Source organism: Lichenostomus cassidix, chromosome 14 (genome assembly GCF_008360975.1).
Source record: "Lichenostomus cassidix isolate B80296 chromosome 14, HeHo_3.0, whole genome shotgun sequence".
Taxonomy (NCBI): domain Eukaryota; kingdom Metazoa; phylum Chordata; class Aves; order Passeriformes; family Meliphagidae; genus Lichenostomus; species Lichenostomus cassidix.
Window position 1 is genome coordinate 15,250,577 of NC_139495.1, and position 18,209 is coordinate 15,268,785.

The following is an 18,209-nucleotide window of genomic DNA, read 5'->3' on the forward strand; positions in this document are numbered from 1 at the left end:
TGGTGGTAAATCCCAGCTGCTTCCTGCAGAAGCAAGCTCTGTGTTTCCCCTGGGCAGGGACAGAAAATGGGGTGAGGACAGGACGCAGGATGGGATGACTCCTGTGCCATGCAGCTGAATACTGTAGGGAAACCTCACAGAATCCTAGAAGGGTTTGGGTTGGAAGGAGCCTTGAAGTTCCTGCCAGGGCAGGGATACCTTCCACTAGCCCAGGTTGCTCAAAGCCCCATCCAACCTCGCCTGGAACACTTCCAGGGATCCAGGGGCAGCCACACCTGCTCTGACCTTCTCTGGCCTTCTCTGGCCTTCTCTGACTTTCTCTGACCTTCTCTGAGCCCTGTGCCAGGGCCTCAACAGCTCCCAGCCAAGACTTTCTTCCCAATATCCCATCTATCCCTGCCCTCTGGCACTGGGAAGATATTCCCCCTCGTCCTGTCAATCCAGGCCCTTGTCCCAAGTCCCTCTCCAGCTCTCTTGGAGCCCCTTTAGGCACTGGAAGGAGCTCTGAGGTCTCCCTGGAGCCTTCTCTATTCCAGGTTGAAGAACTCCAGCTCTCCCAGGCTGGCTGCAGAGCCCTTGGAGCACCTTTGTGGTCTCCTCTGCACTTTTTCCAGCAGCTCCACGTCCATCTTCTGTTGAGTGCTCAGACCTGGATGCAGTGCTCCTCCTGCTGGAGCTGTTTAATGCCTTTGTTTGCCTTTGAGATCTGTGTTGTCCCCTTGTACCTGTCACCTTGCAGCCAGCTGCATCTCCACAAGCTGTTTCAGGAATGGATGTGGGTGTTTTGTTGATTTGTTTCCATTTTGCAGCCACTGCTTGTATTACCATGGGGCTCAGGCTGTGCAGGAGGAGCATCCCCCACTCCCCATGCCCTGTTTTGAGAGGGGATTTGGTAATGGCTCCTGGCTTGTAACATCTCTCATTTTCCTGAATCCGGCTGGAACCCTTGCCATGTTTTTAAGGTCAGGTTGCTAAGTTACACCTCCTTGGAGGAGTGGACTGAGCGGTGAGTTATAGGCTGGAGCAGCCGCAGGCTGGGAAGATCTGGGAGCAGTGTCCCTCTGCAATAACCAGGCTCTCCGGGCCTCTATCCCTGCCACCCTCTCAGCTATACCACATTCAGTTGCTCTTCCCCTAACCTTCTGCTTTATCAACTTCCTTTGCTTGGTAGATTTAGTGAATTGATTGACTGAGGGTGTAGAGGAGTCCCTGGAGTTACCTGTGGGATGCTGTGCAGTGCTGCAGGAGGAGGAGCAGCCCTTTCACTTCTCTGTCTATTTTTGGCTTGAATTGTGGAGCTGTGAGCTCTTTGGGACATGTGTTGTCCCCCCTGGAGCTTGAAAGTGGCCTCACATGTTCCTCACATGTTCCTCACATGTTTCTCACAGGGCATATGGCTGTCACCAAGCCACAGCTCTGGAGCAGGTGGGCAAGGTCTGGAGTAGCTGCTGCCTTGCTCCTCTGCCCCTCTCCCTCCTTAGTCATCCTCCCCAGATCAACCTCCTCTTGTCCTTTCTGTGTTCCACAAGCAGCCTGTCTCTGGGATGGGATTAGCATAGTGGGTGCTCAGGTTTGTGTCAGAGCTGCTGGGACTGGGTGCTGTGGCAGGATGAGACACCTCTGGAGGGTTACCATCCTCGGGCACTTCCAGGACATGTGCAGGTTTTCTTGCTCAGTTCCTGGGCAAATCACAAAAATCAGTGAGGCTTATTGGGGTCCTTTTTGGATTGTGGGAGCAGTGGGTTTAGGGTTATTTTCCACTCCTGCTGCTCTCTCTGGTGCTGCTGGAGTTCTGCTGGGGCTGCTGTGGTGACTGCCCCATCCTGCCTTGGGAAGCTGCAGACTCAGTGCTCTCTGTGTTGGGCTGGAAGTGCCCTCTGGACAGCAGTTTCTCCCACACAGAAAGCTGGGAGGGCAGGCTGGAGGTGCGTGCAGTTTGTTCCCTGCTTGCAGGAGGGCTGCAGAAGTTGGCCTTTAACTTGTATTAAGATTTTCTCTCTCCCTCCCTTTGCTTTATCTGAGTCCTTCCCCTCTCTTTCCTGGGGATGGAGAAGGTGCTGGACACAGCACAGCTTTGGAGATCAGTTCTGCTTCCTTTGTTTCTGTGTTGCCAGGTGTCAGGGGCTGTGGCTGGGATGGGGGTGCTGGAGCAGCCTGGCACCCTGCCTGGCACAGCCACTCCTGCCCCACAGCTGTCCCCAGGGCTGGTGGCAGGGACCTGGCCCTGCTGACGTTCCCACATTTCCCCATCTGGCTGCGGACTGGGAGTGATGGAGCTGTCACTGGGCTCCTGCCTGAGCTCTCACACCCAGCCAGGAGGATTTTTCCACCCCTGTCATGACTCGATTATGTGCTCTCCTTCCTACCCAAGTGCCAAACAGCAGCTAAATATAGGCTGTAACAGCGTTGATTATGGTTTTTCTAATTGAGCTTTACACTCCATCAGGGATCGTTACTAATGGGATGTGGCATCCTTGATAGCACCCAGCTGGGGTGCCTGCTTGGGAAGCAGACGGAGATGCAATGTGACTTCCCGGTGCTGTCAAGGTTCTGCCTGGCAGAGGCTGCTGAGGCCTCTGGAGCTGTGCACAAAGCTCTGGTTTGGGCTGGGATAGAGTAAGTTTTCTTCCCATAGCTGGTCCAGGGCTGTGTTTTGGATTTAGGATGAGAACAATGTTGATAACACACTGACAGTTTGGTTGATGCTGATCAATGCTCTCCCTAAATCAAGGACTTTTCCATTCCCCATGCTCTGCCATTGAGGAGGTGACAAGGACTGGGAGGGATCATGGCCAGGACAGCTGATCTGAACTGGCCACAGGGATATTCCAGACCATGGAATGTCATACCCAGGATGGAAACTGAGGGGGAGGTTGGGGGGGGCATTGGCTGGAAGAGGTTGATTGCTGCTGAGGAACAGGCTGGGCTTTTTGGGTGGTGGGAGACTGTACTGGGCACCACTTGTCTGTCTGGGATTTGATTCCTCTCTCTCTTTTTCTTATTTCCATTTTCATTACAATAATAACAATAACGATAATAATAATAAACTCCACCACCAACTGTATTTCAATTATTAAACTGTTCTTACCTCAACTCATGGGTTTTACCTTTTCCCAGTTCTCCTCCCCACCCCACCCGGGGGTTGGGAAGAACGAGGGGCTGTGTGGTACTTATGTGCCAGCTGTGGTTCAACAATGACAAGTGGGATAGTAAATCCGTGAAGCTGAATTGTGCTTGGGAATTTGAGCTGAGATTTCAGAGCTAAACAGGTTTCTAGCTGCTTTGCTTTTTCTGACAATATAAATCACTGTCTGAAGATATACAGCTTGAAAATTGCATCTCTAACAGAGTGAATTCTACTGTTTTTCCCCCCATGTGACTCTTGTGAGTGGCCCTGTGAGCACAAAGGGATGGGAGCACTAAAATGCTAATGGGGTTCTGCAGGTGATGGAGCTGTACACAGGTATCCTGGGATTTACATGCAGAGAAAAAGGAATGTTTTGAACTCATTTATGTAGCACAGTGATGTGTTAAGCTCTGTCCCTGTTGCTTTGTGCCAGTGAAATATGTTACAATGAGAGGTACAAATGTTCTGCTGAAATGGAAACTGCTTGGGATGCTAATTCTGGCTTTGTAGCTCTTGGCACAGCTTGTTTCCATGCTGATGCCACTGAAGCATGGGACCTGGGGTGGACAGGATGGTGCTGACATCTGACAGGCTTGGGGCACTGCTGTCCCTGTCCCACCCCCACAGCGCTCTGTGGCAGCTCCATGCAGCTGAGCAACAGCACCTGGGAATTGCGAGTAAATGGGATTGATTCATAGCAATAAATTGCTGACCCTAATGTCAGAGTGTGCCACCCCCCCCCCGCTCCGAGTGATGTGTCGTGTCCTGTCCTCTGTGCCAGCTGCTCCCTGCAGCTGTGTGCGCCAGGACTTGGAGTGACCATCCCTGGGAGGTGGCTGCACAGCACTGTGGCTCTGCTCTGGCCCCGTATCTGCTCTCTGGAGTGACATCAGACTCTGGCACCACTTGGGAGCTGCTGCCACATGTGGAAGGGGAGTGACAAACATCAAGGTGACAGACGGACGCCGAGGGTCAGGAGCTTTGGCATGATAGACTCTGCCTGTGTGACCCTGAGCACTGGATAGTGAAATAGGATGAAATATAGTGGTGGAACATGCAGGGTTCCTGTCTGCAGCAGGAGCTCAGCTCTACATGATCCCAGAACTGGAGCCTCTCTGCTCTGGAGCCAGGCTGGGAGAGCTGGAGGGGTTTGCCTGGAGAAGAGAAGGCTCTGAGGGGAACTTAGAGCCCCTGCCAATGCCTAAAGGGGCTCCAGGAGAGCTGGAGAGGGGCTGTGGACAGGGGCCTGGTGGGAGAGGACAAGGGGGAATGGCTTCCCAGTGCCAGAGGGCAGGGATAGATGGGATATTGGGAAGGAATTTTTCCCTGTGAGAGTGATGAGGCCCTGGCACAACATGCCCAGAGAAGCTGGAAGTGTTCCAAGGCCAGGTTGGACACTGGGCTAGTGGAACAGGTCTCTGTCCATGGCAGATGGTAGAACTGGAAGGGTTTTAAGGTCCTAGTTTAGGTTCCAACCTAAACTATCCTGGGATTCTATGATGCTCCAGGACAGGTGGAGAATCCTGAGTCCAGCATAGAGGGAGGGCAGTGAGGGGTGTGAAAACATCCATGGGGAAATGAAAGCTAATTTTGTGAGAGGAGACTGGAAGAACCATGCAAGGCTTGCATTAAGCAGCCTTGAAAAATGAAGCAGAAAGGGGCTGGGACTTCATTATAATGGAAATTAATCATGGGAGCAAACATCGTAGAGGGGGGATAATTATTAAAGCTATAGGTTAATATTGGCACAAGAACAAGTGAGCATAAGCAGTGAATGCTTGAATTTTAGATGGAAATTTGAAGAATCTGATTATGAGATTTGTCCATGGCAGGGAGTTGGAATAGGATCTCTAAGGTCCCTTCCAACCCAAAGCATTCTGTGGTTCTGATTTTGGAACAGCGCCTTGGGGTGTGCTGGGGAGATTCTTTGGGCTCAGCTGTGAATTCTGTGACAGCAGGGGACAAGGGACAGCCTTGGAGGCACCCTCAGCACAGGACACCCCACAGCAGTGCTGGGCTCCAGTTCTTTTTTAATTGCATTTCTGGGATCCTTGGAGCATGGCGTGGGCCAGTGCCATCCCCAAGGAGGGCACCTGAGGGCCATGCCTTGGCTCTGGGGTGGAACAGGAGGAGGGGGACCTGCTTCCCATGCCCCACTGCAGCCCTGGGCTGACTCAGGGCTTTGGGAAGAGGTGGCAGCGTGTAGTCATGCTGCCACATGGATGTTTGTGCTGGTCACTTCTGCAGATGTGGAGCCCCATCATCAAATTCAGTTGAGTTTTAACCTCATGGAGACCTTGAGTTTATGTTTCTCCATGTTCTATGACACCTCAGGGACCTCTACAGGCCCTGCTGTGTGAGTCTGGCTTGCTGGAGTCTGGACTTCTCCCTAGTACCTGTCCAGTGGCCTGGTTTCTACCACAAATCCCTTTCTGGTGTCTTGGACTATGCTCAGTGGGCGTTTCACTGTCTCAAAGGAAATTTCTATCTCTTCAGTCTTGAACCCTCTGGTTTCTTTTAATTTAGATTTGCTTAATTTTGCTTAATTTAGATTATCTGGGAGTTTTGAGGTGGGCTGGGGGCTCAAAGGCTTTGTGTGCTGTTCATGCTGCTTGTGCCTTACAGCTCAGGAGGCAAATTCTAGTCACACACTACCTGACCAAGGAAGAAGGCTTTGCTGGCTCAGCAGCAGCTTTGTGTGCAGTGTGCTGCTGAGCCAGGTGTGCCCAGATGGACACGAGGCCAGTGGTACCTGGCCTGTACCATCCATGGTGCAGCCACAGGGCCATGGCAGTTACCATCTCTGTCTGTGCTGGGCACTGCTGAGGCACCTCCAGTCCTGGAGTTACTTCTGGGCTCCTCACAAGAAAGGCATTGAAGGGCTGGAGTGTGTCCAGAGAAGGGAACAGAGCTGGGGAAGCGGCTGGACCACCAGCAGCTGAGGAAGCTGGGAAAGGGGCTCAGCCTGAGAAAAGGAGGCTCAGCGGGGACCTTGTGGCTCTGCACAACTCCGTGGCAGGAGGGGGCAGTCAGGTGGGGTCAGTCTCTGCTCCCAGGGAACAAGGACAAGGGGAAATGGCCTCAAGTTGTTTGTCTCGCCTCAAATTAGACGAGGGTTAGATTGGATCTTGGGGAAAATTTCTACATAGAAAAAGTGTTTGGATATTTGGAACAGGCTACCCAGGACAGTGGTGGAATTACCATCCCTGGAAGTGCTCAAAAGATGTGTGGATGTGTCACTTGGGGTTTGGTGCTCGGGTAATAATGATTGGACTCAATGATCCTTAGAGTGCTTTTGCAACCTGAACAATTCCATGGTTCTGTGAAGGGCACTATGCCCAGCCAGGGGCTGTGTGTGTGTCATAGAAGGGTCCTGGCCTGAGGAACCTCTTCCACCTCCGAAACAGCCCATGTCCTGTGTCCTGTCCCACCTCCTGAAGGCCTGTGCCCTGTGTTGTGTCTCCGCAGGTCTCTGGACAGAAAGCTGCAGCGGCCACTCCTGGGCAAGTCGCGGACACTGCCCAGCATCCCGCAGTCACCAGTGCTGAGTCGGCTGCCCCTGCTCGAGCCCTACAGGGACGAGATGCCCGAGCAGAAGCCCTACAAGAAGCACTCAGCCGCCGAGCACCAGAAAGGCTGCACGGTCCCTTCTGCTGGTGAGTGCCGGGGTGAGCACCCAACTCTCTGTGTCTGCAGGATCCCAGCAAAGGTTTCCTGTTTCTCCAGGGCCACAAATCCAACTCCAGCCTATGTAGGATTTATTCAGCTCCAAAAGCGGCCCTTGGTGAACTTCTGTGGTTTTTGCCCCTGGATGAGTCTTTCTTTGAGCTTGATATTTAAACCTCCCAGTCCTTCACATTATGCTGGTGAAAAAGAAGACTTGGTTGTTGGAAGCCACCCAAGGTGGGGAGGTGATGCTTGGAGCCTTCTGCCTGTGGGTGCTGGGGTGAGATACCACCCTGGGGACTCCTTGGTCAATGCAACAGGCCCAGGTGCCTCTTTTCTATGTCAGAAAGCGGCTTCAGGGAGCTCACAGCCGGTCTCCACCAGGAACAGTGGCAGGAGCGTTATTGCTGTGCTCTTTCCGCAGCCCTGGCCCTGGAGATTTGCAAATGCTCCCAGCGTGGCACTGTGTGTTGGCCTTTGGGTCAGCCCTGAGGGTTTTTATCATGTTCTTCTACTCTTGTGCTGATCCTGATGAAATACTAATATGGCTGGGCCAGCTGCTCTGAGCAAGTTTATTGGCAAAGCTGCTGATGGCCAAAACGTTTCAGTGCTTTTGGTGCCAGCAGAATCACTCTGGGACTATAAAAGTGATGGGAAAAGCAATTATTAACACTGAAACAAAGATAAGGCCTAAAAGTCAGGGCTGACAGTCCAGTGCTGAATAAAATCCTTATAAAACAGCTCTCTTCAAACTGCACACTTGGATTTTTTTATTTTTATGTATATTTTAAATTATCCCTCTCACAGTCAGATCCCTGTGTTGCCCAGCAGAACAGCTGTCCAAACCCTGGGTTAATTTCGATGCTTTGCAGGCTGCATTTCATTTCCTGGTGCTACTAATTCTCCCAAAAGTTGTGCACAGAGCAGATCTTTGCACATCACTGAGCCCATCCTGCCACTCTCACTGTGACAGAGCTCCTGGGTGTCCTGCAGCATCCAAGCCACTGCTTCCCTGTGTGGGATCCGTGGGTTTTCCTTCAACCCATCAAATTGTTAGAGTGGGTCTTGGAATGGGAAGAAACCTGTGGGAAAGCTGTGTAGCCTCCACTAGGAAGGACATGGCATCCAGAGCTCCCTTGCATACCCACAGGTTCCTGGCTGGTCTGTTGGTAGTTCTGGGGAGCTATGCTGGAGGTGGAGGAGGGAGTGGGAGGCTGGTGTAAGAGCGTGGGGTGATGTCCCAGTGTGAATCCGAGACCCACTGCAAACTCATCGCCTCCTGCTGCAGACACCTCCTGTCCTGGGAGTGCAGGCAGGCTTGTGCTCCACGGAGTCGCCATCCTGGAGCAAACCCCATGCACAGCCCTCCCTGCACAGGGGGAGTCAGAAAAAGCCCTGATTGCACGTAAGAAGTGCTTAGGATTTTGTTTTACTCATGGCTGGCAGGGTCCAATGATGCCAAGAGGGTGAGGAGTAGGAAAACCCTTGGAGATTGGAAGGCTCCCTCCACAGCCAGAGTAGTGGATGAATGAGTGAGGAGTAGTTTTCAAATTCTCACAGGTTCTTTTCCTGGCTCAATTAGGAACTGCTAATTAGTTACTCATGAAGTCTATGAGGATGCTATCCCAGAGGAGAAAAAGAAGGGATGGCACTGCTGGCAGGGTGGGACATTAGGACAGCACGATGAGAATGGAGCAGCACGTGGCACTGCAGGTTAATGATCCCCAGGATGCTGATGAGGAATGCAGGATTCCCACAAGGATTTATGAATAAGAGCTGGGCTGCAGGACATAAGGAAGGGGAGAAGTTGGAACAGGCTGCTCAGAGGCTGCCCCATCCTTGGAAATGTCTAAGGCCAGGTTGGATGGGGCTTGGAGCAACCTGGGCTAGTGGAAGGTGTCCCTGCCCATGCCAGGGGGTGGAATGAGATGATCTTTAAGGTCCCTTCCAGCCCAAACCATTCCATCATTCTCTGATTAGGTCTTCTCCTTAAAGAAGTGGTGAATTTGCTTTGAGCAGGTGCCACCACTCCCCATTCAAGGTGGGAATGGGCAAAACCAGCTCAGGAAGAGGCTCATGGACAGGGAGGAGGCTTGGCAGGAGCAGGGCTGTCCGTGGGAGAGGTGATGAGCTCACCTTCAGGGAGAGTTCATGGCTCTCTGGGGAGGAGCTGCACTCTGTTTCGCTGCTGTTTTGGGGGCCATGAGCAAAGGAATCACCAAGCAAGATGGAAGAAGTGATCATCTTTGCAGGGATGACATCCTCATCTGAACACTGGGACATGTTCCTCAGCCTTTTCCTTTGTGTCCCAGAGTTCCAGAATGGCAGCACTGGAGGAGAGGTGTGCCCTGGCACTTCATGGGAGGTCATAGGAGATTGCCTTGCTGTGGCACCACAGCTCGTCTGCAGGTCTTTGCAAGGACACCTGGTGGGAAGCTGGAGTCCTGAAGATGGGCAGAAGAGTGGAGCCTGTGGCTGCTGAGCCTGCCAGATGCCTTCTTTCCCTTCAAATCAACCTTCCACCTCATTCCATGAGCTCAGGAACTGGCTGGCCTGGTCAGCAGGTCTGGGTTTCCTGCTGGTCTGGTTTTGTTTTTCCCCTGCAGGTCACCCATAATAGTGGTGGTGTGGCCAGCTGGGACAGGCTCTGTACTCTCCCTCTCTGTCCTATATCCTTCAACCCCTTGTCCAGAGCTCCTCAAGGATTAACCCCAAATCCTTATGGCCATAAGCCCGGAATGTAGAGACGGGAAGACAAGCACAAATGGGGCTTGATTGAACAGGGACAGCGCCTACCTTGTCCAAACTATTATCCCTTGGGTATTCCACTGCAGTGTGCCGGGAGGTCTCACACGTGCTGGTGGCACAGAGAAATGAGCTGCCTTCATCCTTTCTTACCTGTGAAATTTTAGGGGTGGGACTGAGAAACACTCTCCATTTCTCTCTTCCTTCTGCACCAGGCAGGGGCGTCTTCTCAGCCTTTGACCACCTGCAGCCCTCAGCTGTGGCCTGAACAGAAAGTGACTGCATGATTTACGTGCCTGGTCCCTTGCAGTTGCCTCCTCTTGCACCTGGAAGGAGCAAACCAGTCTGGAGCACTTCCCTGTCTCCCCTCTCCCTTGTCTGTCAGGCAAATGCAGAGCTCTCCAGGATCTGGCTTCATGCCCCACTGTGGAGCTGGGAAGAAGCTAACTTGTAGCATGGCTGGTGTGATCTTATTGGGAATTCTGCCCATGGGAGGAAAAGAAAGAAGCCAAAAGGAAGCAGCTGGATTTGAGCTTAGACCAGGACCCTGGAGTTAATTTTTCTTCTACTTGTAGAGGATGTACTGGAGAGGCACCAGGTCTCTGTCTTTGCTGTCCCCTCCATCCTCTGGTGTGTGTCCTCCCCAGCACTTCAGATTCAGAATGAAGGAAGGGTTTGCAGGCATTGTTAGTGTCAAGCCCAAGGAAATGGTCAGAATATCTTCCAGAGGTGCCGATGTAGAGGGCACAGCTGTGAGTGGCAGAGGGGTGAGCAGCTCCAAGACAAGAGCACGAGGATTGTTGGCCTCCAGTCTGTGGTCTTGCTCCTGTCCCTGACATTTCCTCTCCAGGTTGGATGGGACTCTGAGCAACCTGATCTAGTGAGTGACCTGTGGCAGGGGTTGGAACTAGATAAGCTTTCAAGTCCCTTCCAGCCCAAACCAGTCTGTGATTCTCTGACTTCTCGATCTCACCCTTCTGACCGTTCTGGGCTTGATCATTGATTTACTTGTTTGGTAGCAATCTGCAGGTGGAAAAGCTTTTTGGGGTAGACAAGGTCCAGGCTCCCTCCTGTGGTGGCTCCCTGTGCCCAGGAAGGAAGGACAGCAGTTTGGTGAGGATTACCCCTCAGGCAGGCCAGGGAGCAGGTGCCTCTGGTCCAGCTCCTGGCCTGCGCTGGAGGATGCAGCTCCTCTATACCCTTGGAGAGAGGAGACCAAGAACAGCAAAATCCTTTTTTGGTGGGATCTGGGAGACCAGATGTCACTCAGCTGCTCTGTGGGACTTGAAACCCAACTCTTCATCCTTATGTGAAGTGTCCTGCACAGAGGGGTGGGTATGGCAGGTGCTCCTTTCCCTCATTCAGCACATGGGTTTGGCCCTTCCTTGCTCACAGCAGCAGAGCAATGGGGGTTGTGTCTGGGTGAGCTGTGGGGCTGGGAGGGGACAGTCTCGAGGATACAGGGTGGCACAGGCAGCGGCTGGGCCATTTCAGGTGAGCACGGGGGCACTAGGGCAGGTTCCTCTTTCCATGTGCGATTTCCCTGCTTGTCCCCTGTGTCTCCTGTGTCAGTGTTTCCTGCTGTGCTCCCAGAGTGATGCTATCTCACACTGGCAGTCTGGATCTGCCTCCGATTGATGTGTTTGTGCATGGAATAATCACAGCTTTCAAACAGCAGTTCTTGTGTTGTGTGAGGTGACATTTGGAGAGGAGCAGCAGCAGCTTATTAAATTGAAAGTAGGGGAGGAAAAAAACTATGTGATGCTTGGAGTGCTGTGCTCTGGTTTACCTCTTTCATGGAATGGTTTGAGTTTGGGTTGGAAGGAACCTTCAAGATCATCTTGTTCCACCCCCTGCCATGGACAGGGACACCTTCCACTATCCCAGGTTGCTCTAAGCCCTTTCCAACCTGGCCTTGGACACTTCCAGGGATCCAGGGGCAGCCGCAGCTTCTCTGGGAATACCAGTGCCAGGTCCCCACAGGGAACAATTCCTTCCCAATATCCCATCTATCCCTGCCCTCTGGCAATGTGTGTAGGTGGTTCCTTCTCTGCTGGTTTGTAGTCCAGCCTGTGTCTCATCATATTCCATGTAAACCCCACAGCCTTGCTGGGTAAATTAGATTGCACTGCTGAACTGGGGCTTAGGGCCATTATCCACTTTAAACCCTGGAGGTGTTTTGCTCCTCAGCCCTGGTGTAGTGGGATCATGGTCGTTCATGCTCGATGGTGCTGGGTTTTTCAGAAATGAGAGGAGAAGGATGTTGCCTTGGTAAGAGGCTATAGGAGGGGGAGAGCTTTTGAAGGCAGTGCTGTGGGATACCCTTCTGGGCTAATAATTGATAATTTTTCCAATAATTGAGATGGGGCTTTTATAGATTGTTTGTCATGGCTTGAGCAGTAATTTTGGCTGACAAGAGGAAGCAGGGCAAGCTCCAGATGTAAAGGGGAGAATGGCAACAAAAAGCAGGCAGCATCTGAGCCAAAGGGAAAAAAGCAGAGCAGTGATATTCTGGAAACATTTCCTGTTTTGTTGTTTTTCCCTTTTCTTGCAATGAAATGTGGCCAGTCCTGCCTTGGGATCACCAGCCCTGCGTGGTGTCAGCTGTCCTCTGGCACTGCCACCACTGTCACTGTGCCAGTGTTGTTTGTCCCTGGGGCTCTCAGGCCTGCACTGCTGCATCCTGTTGCTGCTGGCGACTGGTGGGTGGAGAAGAGAGCTCTGGCTTCTGTCCTACATGGAGCTGCTGATTTGCTCCTGGCCATACCATAAAGTGTTTTTTTTCCTGCCTGAGGAGATGGCAGTAAATCCTTTTGTAGTTTGTAATGTTTGCGATGCCTCATTTTTCCCATTCAAAAAGCAAGATTTCATGGCCAGGTTGGAGAGGGCTTGGAGCAACCTGATGAAGTGGAAGGTATCCCTGCCCATGTCAGGAGGTTGGAACAAGATGAGCTTTAAGCTCCCTTCCAAGAAAAAGCATTCCATGATTCTAACTGTATTTGGCTGATTCCTGACAGGAAGATGTTGGGGTCTGTGGGTACCTGGGGTGGGACAGGTTGGGAGCAGGGGCTGTTGCCTGGGGCAAGGGGGTACATGGGGATTTGCGGGAGGGATGTGCCCTCTGAGCCCTCCTGGCGAGTGAGTTCCCATCATCTGTGCCCCACAGCCGTGGGATGGGCAGAGGGGTCTGGGATGCCCACTGAGCATCCCCAGAGCTGGGCTTGAGGTGTAGGACCTGTCTGGGTCATGCTCTGATGGAGAGACATCTCCTCCACAGGGGAGGCCTGGCGGCTGGAGGATGACTGCTCGGAGCCCCCCAGGGCCCCCCAGCTCGGCACGGCCGTGGAGGACGCCCCGTTCAGCTACTTCCGCAGCCGCTCCTTCTACATGAGGAAGAGCCTGTCTGTAGACAACCACCTGGGCTCCCTGAGCTATGCTGTGCACCCGGCTGAGAGCAAGGCCGAGCGCGTCAGGACCAAGCTGCGGCGGCAGTTCGTGAGTATCAAGGCTCTGCCCCCACCACGTTCACACACAAGCAGCTTCCCAAAAACACCGACATCTTGGAGAGCTATTTTTGTGCCCAACATTAGCAAAACAACAGAGAGAGAGGCTGCTCCAGCATGGTGGAGCAGATGGTGGCAGCAGCTCAGGTTTGTCCAGCCCGTGGCAGAGCTGCTCTCCTGGAAGGGTCCTGTCCCCCCAGCTCCTGACGGGTTGCCACTGGCTCAGGGCAGCTGGTGCTCAGCCAGGTGATGTGTGGGATGAGGGCCTGCACTCTGGGCATTGCTGTCCAGAGCATGGAAAGAGGCTGAAAGTAGGAAATGAGTTTTCCTGTCCTCAGCCTCTTGTCCATGGGGAACTGCACCTTCCCAAAGGTTTGCCCTGGGCCAGGAGTGAGGGGCTAGGGCAACAATGAGCCAGCACTTAGCCACTGGGGCAGCTCAGATCTTCCTGGCCCTTGGGATCTGCTGGTGGCAGGACAGCAGGGACACGCCAGGGCTGCACCGCAGCTGTGGGAGCCTCTGATCAATATTTAATGGGCTCTGCCTCTTGTCTTTCCCAGAGACACCCAATCCAGGGGGTCAGATATCCTTCCCCCGCCTCGTTACCCGCTCAGGGTTGTAATGAGGGCTCAGGTGTCTTGGTGATGTGAAGCACTCGATGTTGATTGGCAATGGATGAGAGAGTTGGTACAATGGGAACGGAGCAGGGAATGGGCTGAGGCAGCACAGCTCACCCTGCCCCAGGCTCTGCACAGACACATCTGCTGAGACCCCAGCATCTGTGACTTCTGTGCTCCAGAAGAGGAGCTGGTCCCCCTGGGGTCACACTCACTGGGGGTTTCTCCTGGGCAGTGTGGCTGTGGAGGCTCACCCTCCCTGCTTGTGCCTGCTTTGTCGGATGTAGCCGCCATCTTTTTCCTCAGGAGGACAGTTCCACAGCATGTTCGGGGCAGCAGTGGATGCTGTGGGGGAGTCTGTGGGAAGTGGTCACAATTTCAGCACTGCCAGTGAGCTGTCTCTGTGGGAGCTGCTGCCTCAGGCTCAGGAAGCACTTGAAAGCTCAGAGATGGAGATGAGCACAAGCAGGATGGGGCACCTGATGAGCAGCTGAATGATGCTGGAGGTGTTTAAGATGAGGCGGCCCTGGTGTGGGGTAAGGAATTGTCTGCTTTTTCTGTCTGCATGGATCTGTGGCTGCAAGCTGTACCCAGGAGAGTGGGAGGGACAGGAGGACACTGAGATGTTGGGGACTGTTGTCTTTCAGGCATGTTTTTCCAGTATCTCTGTGGGATCTGTTCTCCAGAGCCTCCCTGCTGCTCTGTGGAGATGGGCACAAAATGTGTGGAAGCACTTGTCCTGGTACCTGCAGAGAACTGCACTCTGCCCTTCCTGTGGGGCAGCCCCTGTCCCTGCCTGCTTGGTGCCACGCCAGCACCTCTCTGTGCTGTCTGCAGCCTGTTTGATTTGGCCTTTGATTTCCTCAGATTTGGGGACCTTTAGCTTTCCTTGGTGTACCCATGGAGCTGACTGTCCATGGGACAGAGCAGGATTTTTGTAGGGTGTGGGGTTTTTTTCTTGCTACATCAATTCTGGTTCATTTCAACAAAAAAAGTTGCTGTAGACTCAGCCATGGGCTCTGACATTGTGAGATCTGCTGAGAAAAGCAGACTCATGTTACTTGGAAAGGGCTTCCAGAGGGCCCTTCAGCAGAGGCAGAAAGTGTGGAGGAAGGTGAATGGGCAGCTCTTGGCTGAAGCTTGGGCCAGTACAGGACCAGCATTCCCAACACAGCCCCAGAGACTTGTTTGTAAGTTCAAAGTACAGATCCTGCCAAGCTGGGGAAATTATTTCCAAGAACAGTTCTGGGCTCTGTGTCCTCCCAGGGCTGGGTAGTTATTTCCGTCTCGGTGCTGGAGGTGTTGCAGCTTCCCCTGGGCTTGTGTTGTGCCCTGGCTCTGTGACACCAGCTCTGCCCAACCCTGGCTGGGGGAGGAATCACTGCCAGGTGGGGTTTGCTCTCCTCAAGCACAGCAGAGCATGTACTGGAGAGTGCACGATTTGCCTTTTCCCAGTGGCTCATCTTTTAGGAAAGTCCTTGTTTAAAGCTGGATTCATTTTTGTGGGCTGTTGCACTTCCCCAGTCTGTAATGTTCGATTTCTGGCTTTGCTCTTTCCATGCTGACACTCTGAGCCACCTTTGCCATGTGATGCAGCTGCTTGGTGTCCTAGGTTGCAATATTGATGTAGTTAAGTATTCTATTACCACCAGCTGTGGGCCATTAGCTGCTATCACCCACTCCGGATGACAGGCAATGGGCCATCCGTTAGCTATTATCAGCTGCTAACGACCCACCCCGCATGACAGGCAATGGGCCATCAGGGACCCACCGTGTGACTCATGGACTTATCTCATCCCATTGTGAGATGCTCTGCCGAGGAGGGAGGAGCCAGGTGTTCCCACCTGGATATAACCTGGCCCTGGAACTGCCTGAGCTAGCCCTGTCTACTGAGTTTCCAGAGGACCAGAGCTACTACTGGATCTTCAGCTGGAGACTAGACCTTCACAGGATCACCGCTTCAACTGGACTACTTCAGTTGGACTGCTACTACCACCCTAACAGGGTGTTAGGTTGTATCTGACTTTGTCAGTGCTTTTCCTTGTATTATTTCACTTATTTTTAATTTCAATCTTGACTTGTAATCTCCCACTGGTTTGTTTTCAAACCAATACATAATTTGGCGCCCAACGTGGGGCTCGACCTGGGGAAACTCAGAAATCCTATCACCATGATGCTCAGCTTATCTATATGGGTGCTTTATCTCGCTCTCTATATCTTTCCTCAAATGGGAAACTATCTGCCCGTCATATTGCTCTTGTTACGATCAGGGCATGGCATGAAAATTGCTCTATTGGTTTATTATGCCTATTGCATAGTAACCTGTGAGGCGATGAACACCATTCGGTATATTTACTCGACTTTGTCTGCCTGGCCTAACCTGAGCTGCTCCATCTGGGATCTCCTCAGCAATCGCACCCACCCTCTGGGGCTAGGAGGAGAGAGCGGTTTCTTCCAGCATTTCAGGCCAGGCACAGCCATCTTTGACAATATTGAGTTCTCTCTGGATGCTAAGGATGGCATAATCTTCCTGTCAGTTCTGTTTTCTTTCTTCTCTGCGACCAGCACAGTGTACCTCATGCTGAGAAACAGAACAATACTTGGTGTTGTACAGCGTCTTCTCGAAGAGGAGGAGAAAAGAAACAAGTCAGCAGGCACCACATCCACGCAAACTGCCACCAAGAGGAAAGGAACCAAACGAGCAGTCAATGTGTCAACACAGACCATTGCCGAATCAGAACAGCCAAAGCCAGTAGCGGTTGCCCCTGTCCAGAAAAAGAAATCCCAGAGCAAGTCAGTCCGCACAGCGACTGATGAGGATGCGGCAGGACCATCTCACCAAGCAGAAGAGACAGAGCCAGAGATCATCACTCGCTCTCTATCCCTGGGGGAGCTGCGTGACCTACGGAGGGAATTCACCCGTCAGGCGAATGAGTCCATCTTGACCTGGCTGCTCCGTATCTGGGACGCTGCAGCTAACGACACTATTCTGGATGGAAGTGAGGCCAGACAACTGGGATCCCTGTCTCAGGATGTGGTCATTGACCAGGGGATTGGGAAAACCCAGGAAACTCTCAGCCTCTGGCGGCGATTGCTAGCAAGTGTACGGGACAGATACCTGTGCAAAGAAGACCTCCAGATGCACCAAAGGAAATGGAACACAATAGAACAAGGTATCCGATGCCTGAGGGAATTGGCCGTGCTAGAGATCATTTTCTCGGACAACGAGAGATTCCCCAAGAGCCCAGATAATGTCCGGTGCACTTCACAAATGTGGCTAAGATTCGCGCGGCTCGGACCAGAGATATACTCTCGTTACCTGGCAACATTGCAGTGGAGGGAAGGCGAAGACCAGGTGGGTGTGTTAACAAACAAACTGAGAATTTACGAGGACACTGTCACCGCTCCACTACGGACCCAGGTCTCATCGGTGGAAACAAACCTGGCCGCGCAAGTCCGGAGCTTAATTGAAGAGAGCCACCAGAAACTAAAGAAAGAGCTCAAAGAAGGAGTTTTTCATGCCACACCGAAACCAACCAGAGTCTCTGCCATCAGGAGCAGACGTACTCCAGTCAGGGAAAGAAAACAAACTCCACGACGTGACCTCTGGTTTTTCCTTCAAGAGCATGGGGAAGACATGAGGAAGTGGGATAGGAAACCCACCTCCACCTTAGCAGCCCAGGTACGTGAATTGAAAAAAGAAACATCCACTTTAGGAGGCTCATCTAGGTACAACACTGCCCCAGTCTCTTGTGGCCAGAACTCCAGACAGAATGGAAGTGATAATATGACTGATCCTCTTGAAGGGACCTCAGGAACACATTTACAGGAGAAGAACATCGTGCACCAACAACAGGATTAGAGGAGCCCTGCCTCTAGCCAGGTAGAGGAAAGGGATAATCGGATCTATTGGACTGTGTGGATCCGATGGCCTGGCACGTCTGACCCACAAAGATACACGGCTTTGGTTGATACCGGCGCTCAATGCACCCTGATGCCATCCAGGTATGTGGGGACTGAATCCATTTCTATTTCTGGGGTGACAGGAGGATCCCAGCAGCTGACTGTACTGGAAGCTGAAGTGAGTTTAACTGGGAATGAGTGGCAGAAACACCCCATTGTGACTGGTCCAGACGCCCCATGCATCCTCGGCATAGATTATCTCAGGAGTGGATATTTCAAGGACCCGAAGGGACATCGCTGGGCTTTTGGGATAGCAGCCGTAGAGACGGAGGACATAAGACAACTGAATACCCTGCCCGGTCTCTCAGATAACCCGTCTGCTGTAGGACTACTGAGAATTGAAGAACAGCGGGTACCAATTGCTACAGCAACAGTGCACCGCCGGCAATACCGCACTGACAGAGACTCTGTGACCCCCATCCATAAGATGATTCGGGAACTGGAGAGCCAAGGGGTGGTCAGCAAGGCTCACTCACCCTTTAACAGCCCTATATGGCCGGTGCGTAAGTCCAGTGAAGAATGGAGACTGACAGTGGATTACCGTGCCCTGAATGAAGTCACACCACCACTGAGTGCTGCTGTACCGGA

General features: G+C 52.6%; 1 protein-coding gene across 12 annotated transcripts in view; it reads left to right on the forward strand.

The window, feature by feature from the left end:
• The window catches only part of LOC146430983 (ankyrin repeat and fibronectin type-III domain-containing protein 1-like), a 244,394-nt gene that overhangs the window by 66,819 nt on the left and 159,366 nt on the right, over window positions 1–18,209 (forward strand). For 11 of the 12 annotated variants that reach the window (XM_085075231.1, XM_085075229.1, XM_085075227.1 and 8 more), the window contains 2 exons: window positions 6,596–6,783; window positions 12,816–13,033. In XM_085075231.1, coding sequence (XP_084931357.1) covers window positions 6,711–6,783; window positions 12,816–13,033 — 291 coding nt within the window. In that variant the 5' untranslated portion in view covers window positions 6,596–6,710. Of the gene's footprint in view, window positions 1–6,595; window positions 6,784–12,815; window positions 13,034–18,209 lie in introns of those variants that run through there. The other variant, XM_085075239.1, reaches the window with a different exon arrangement.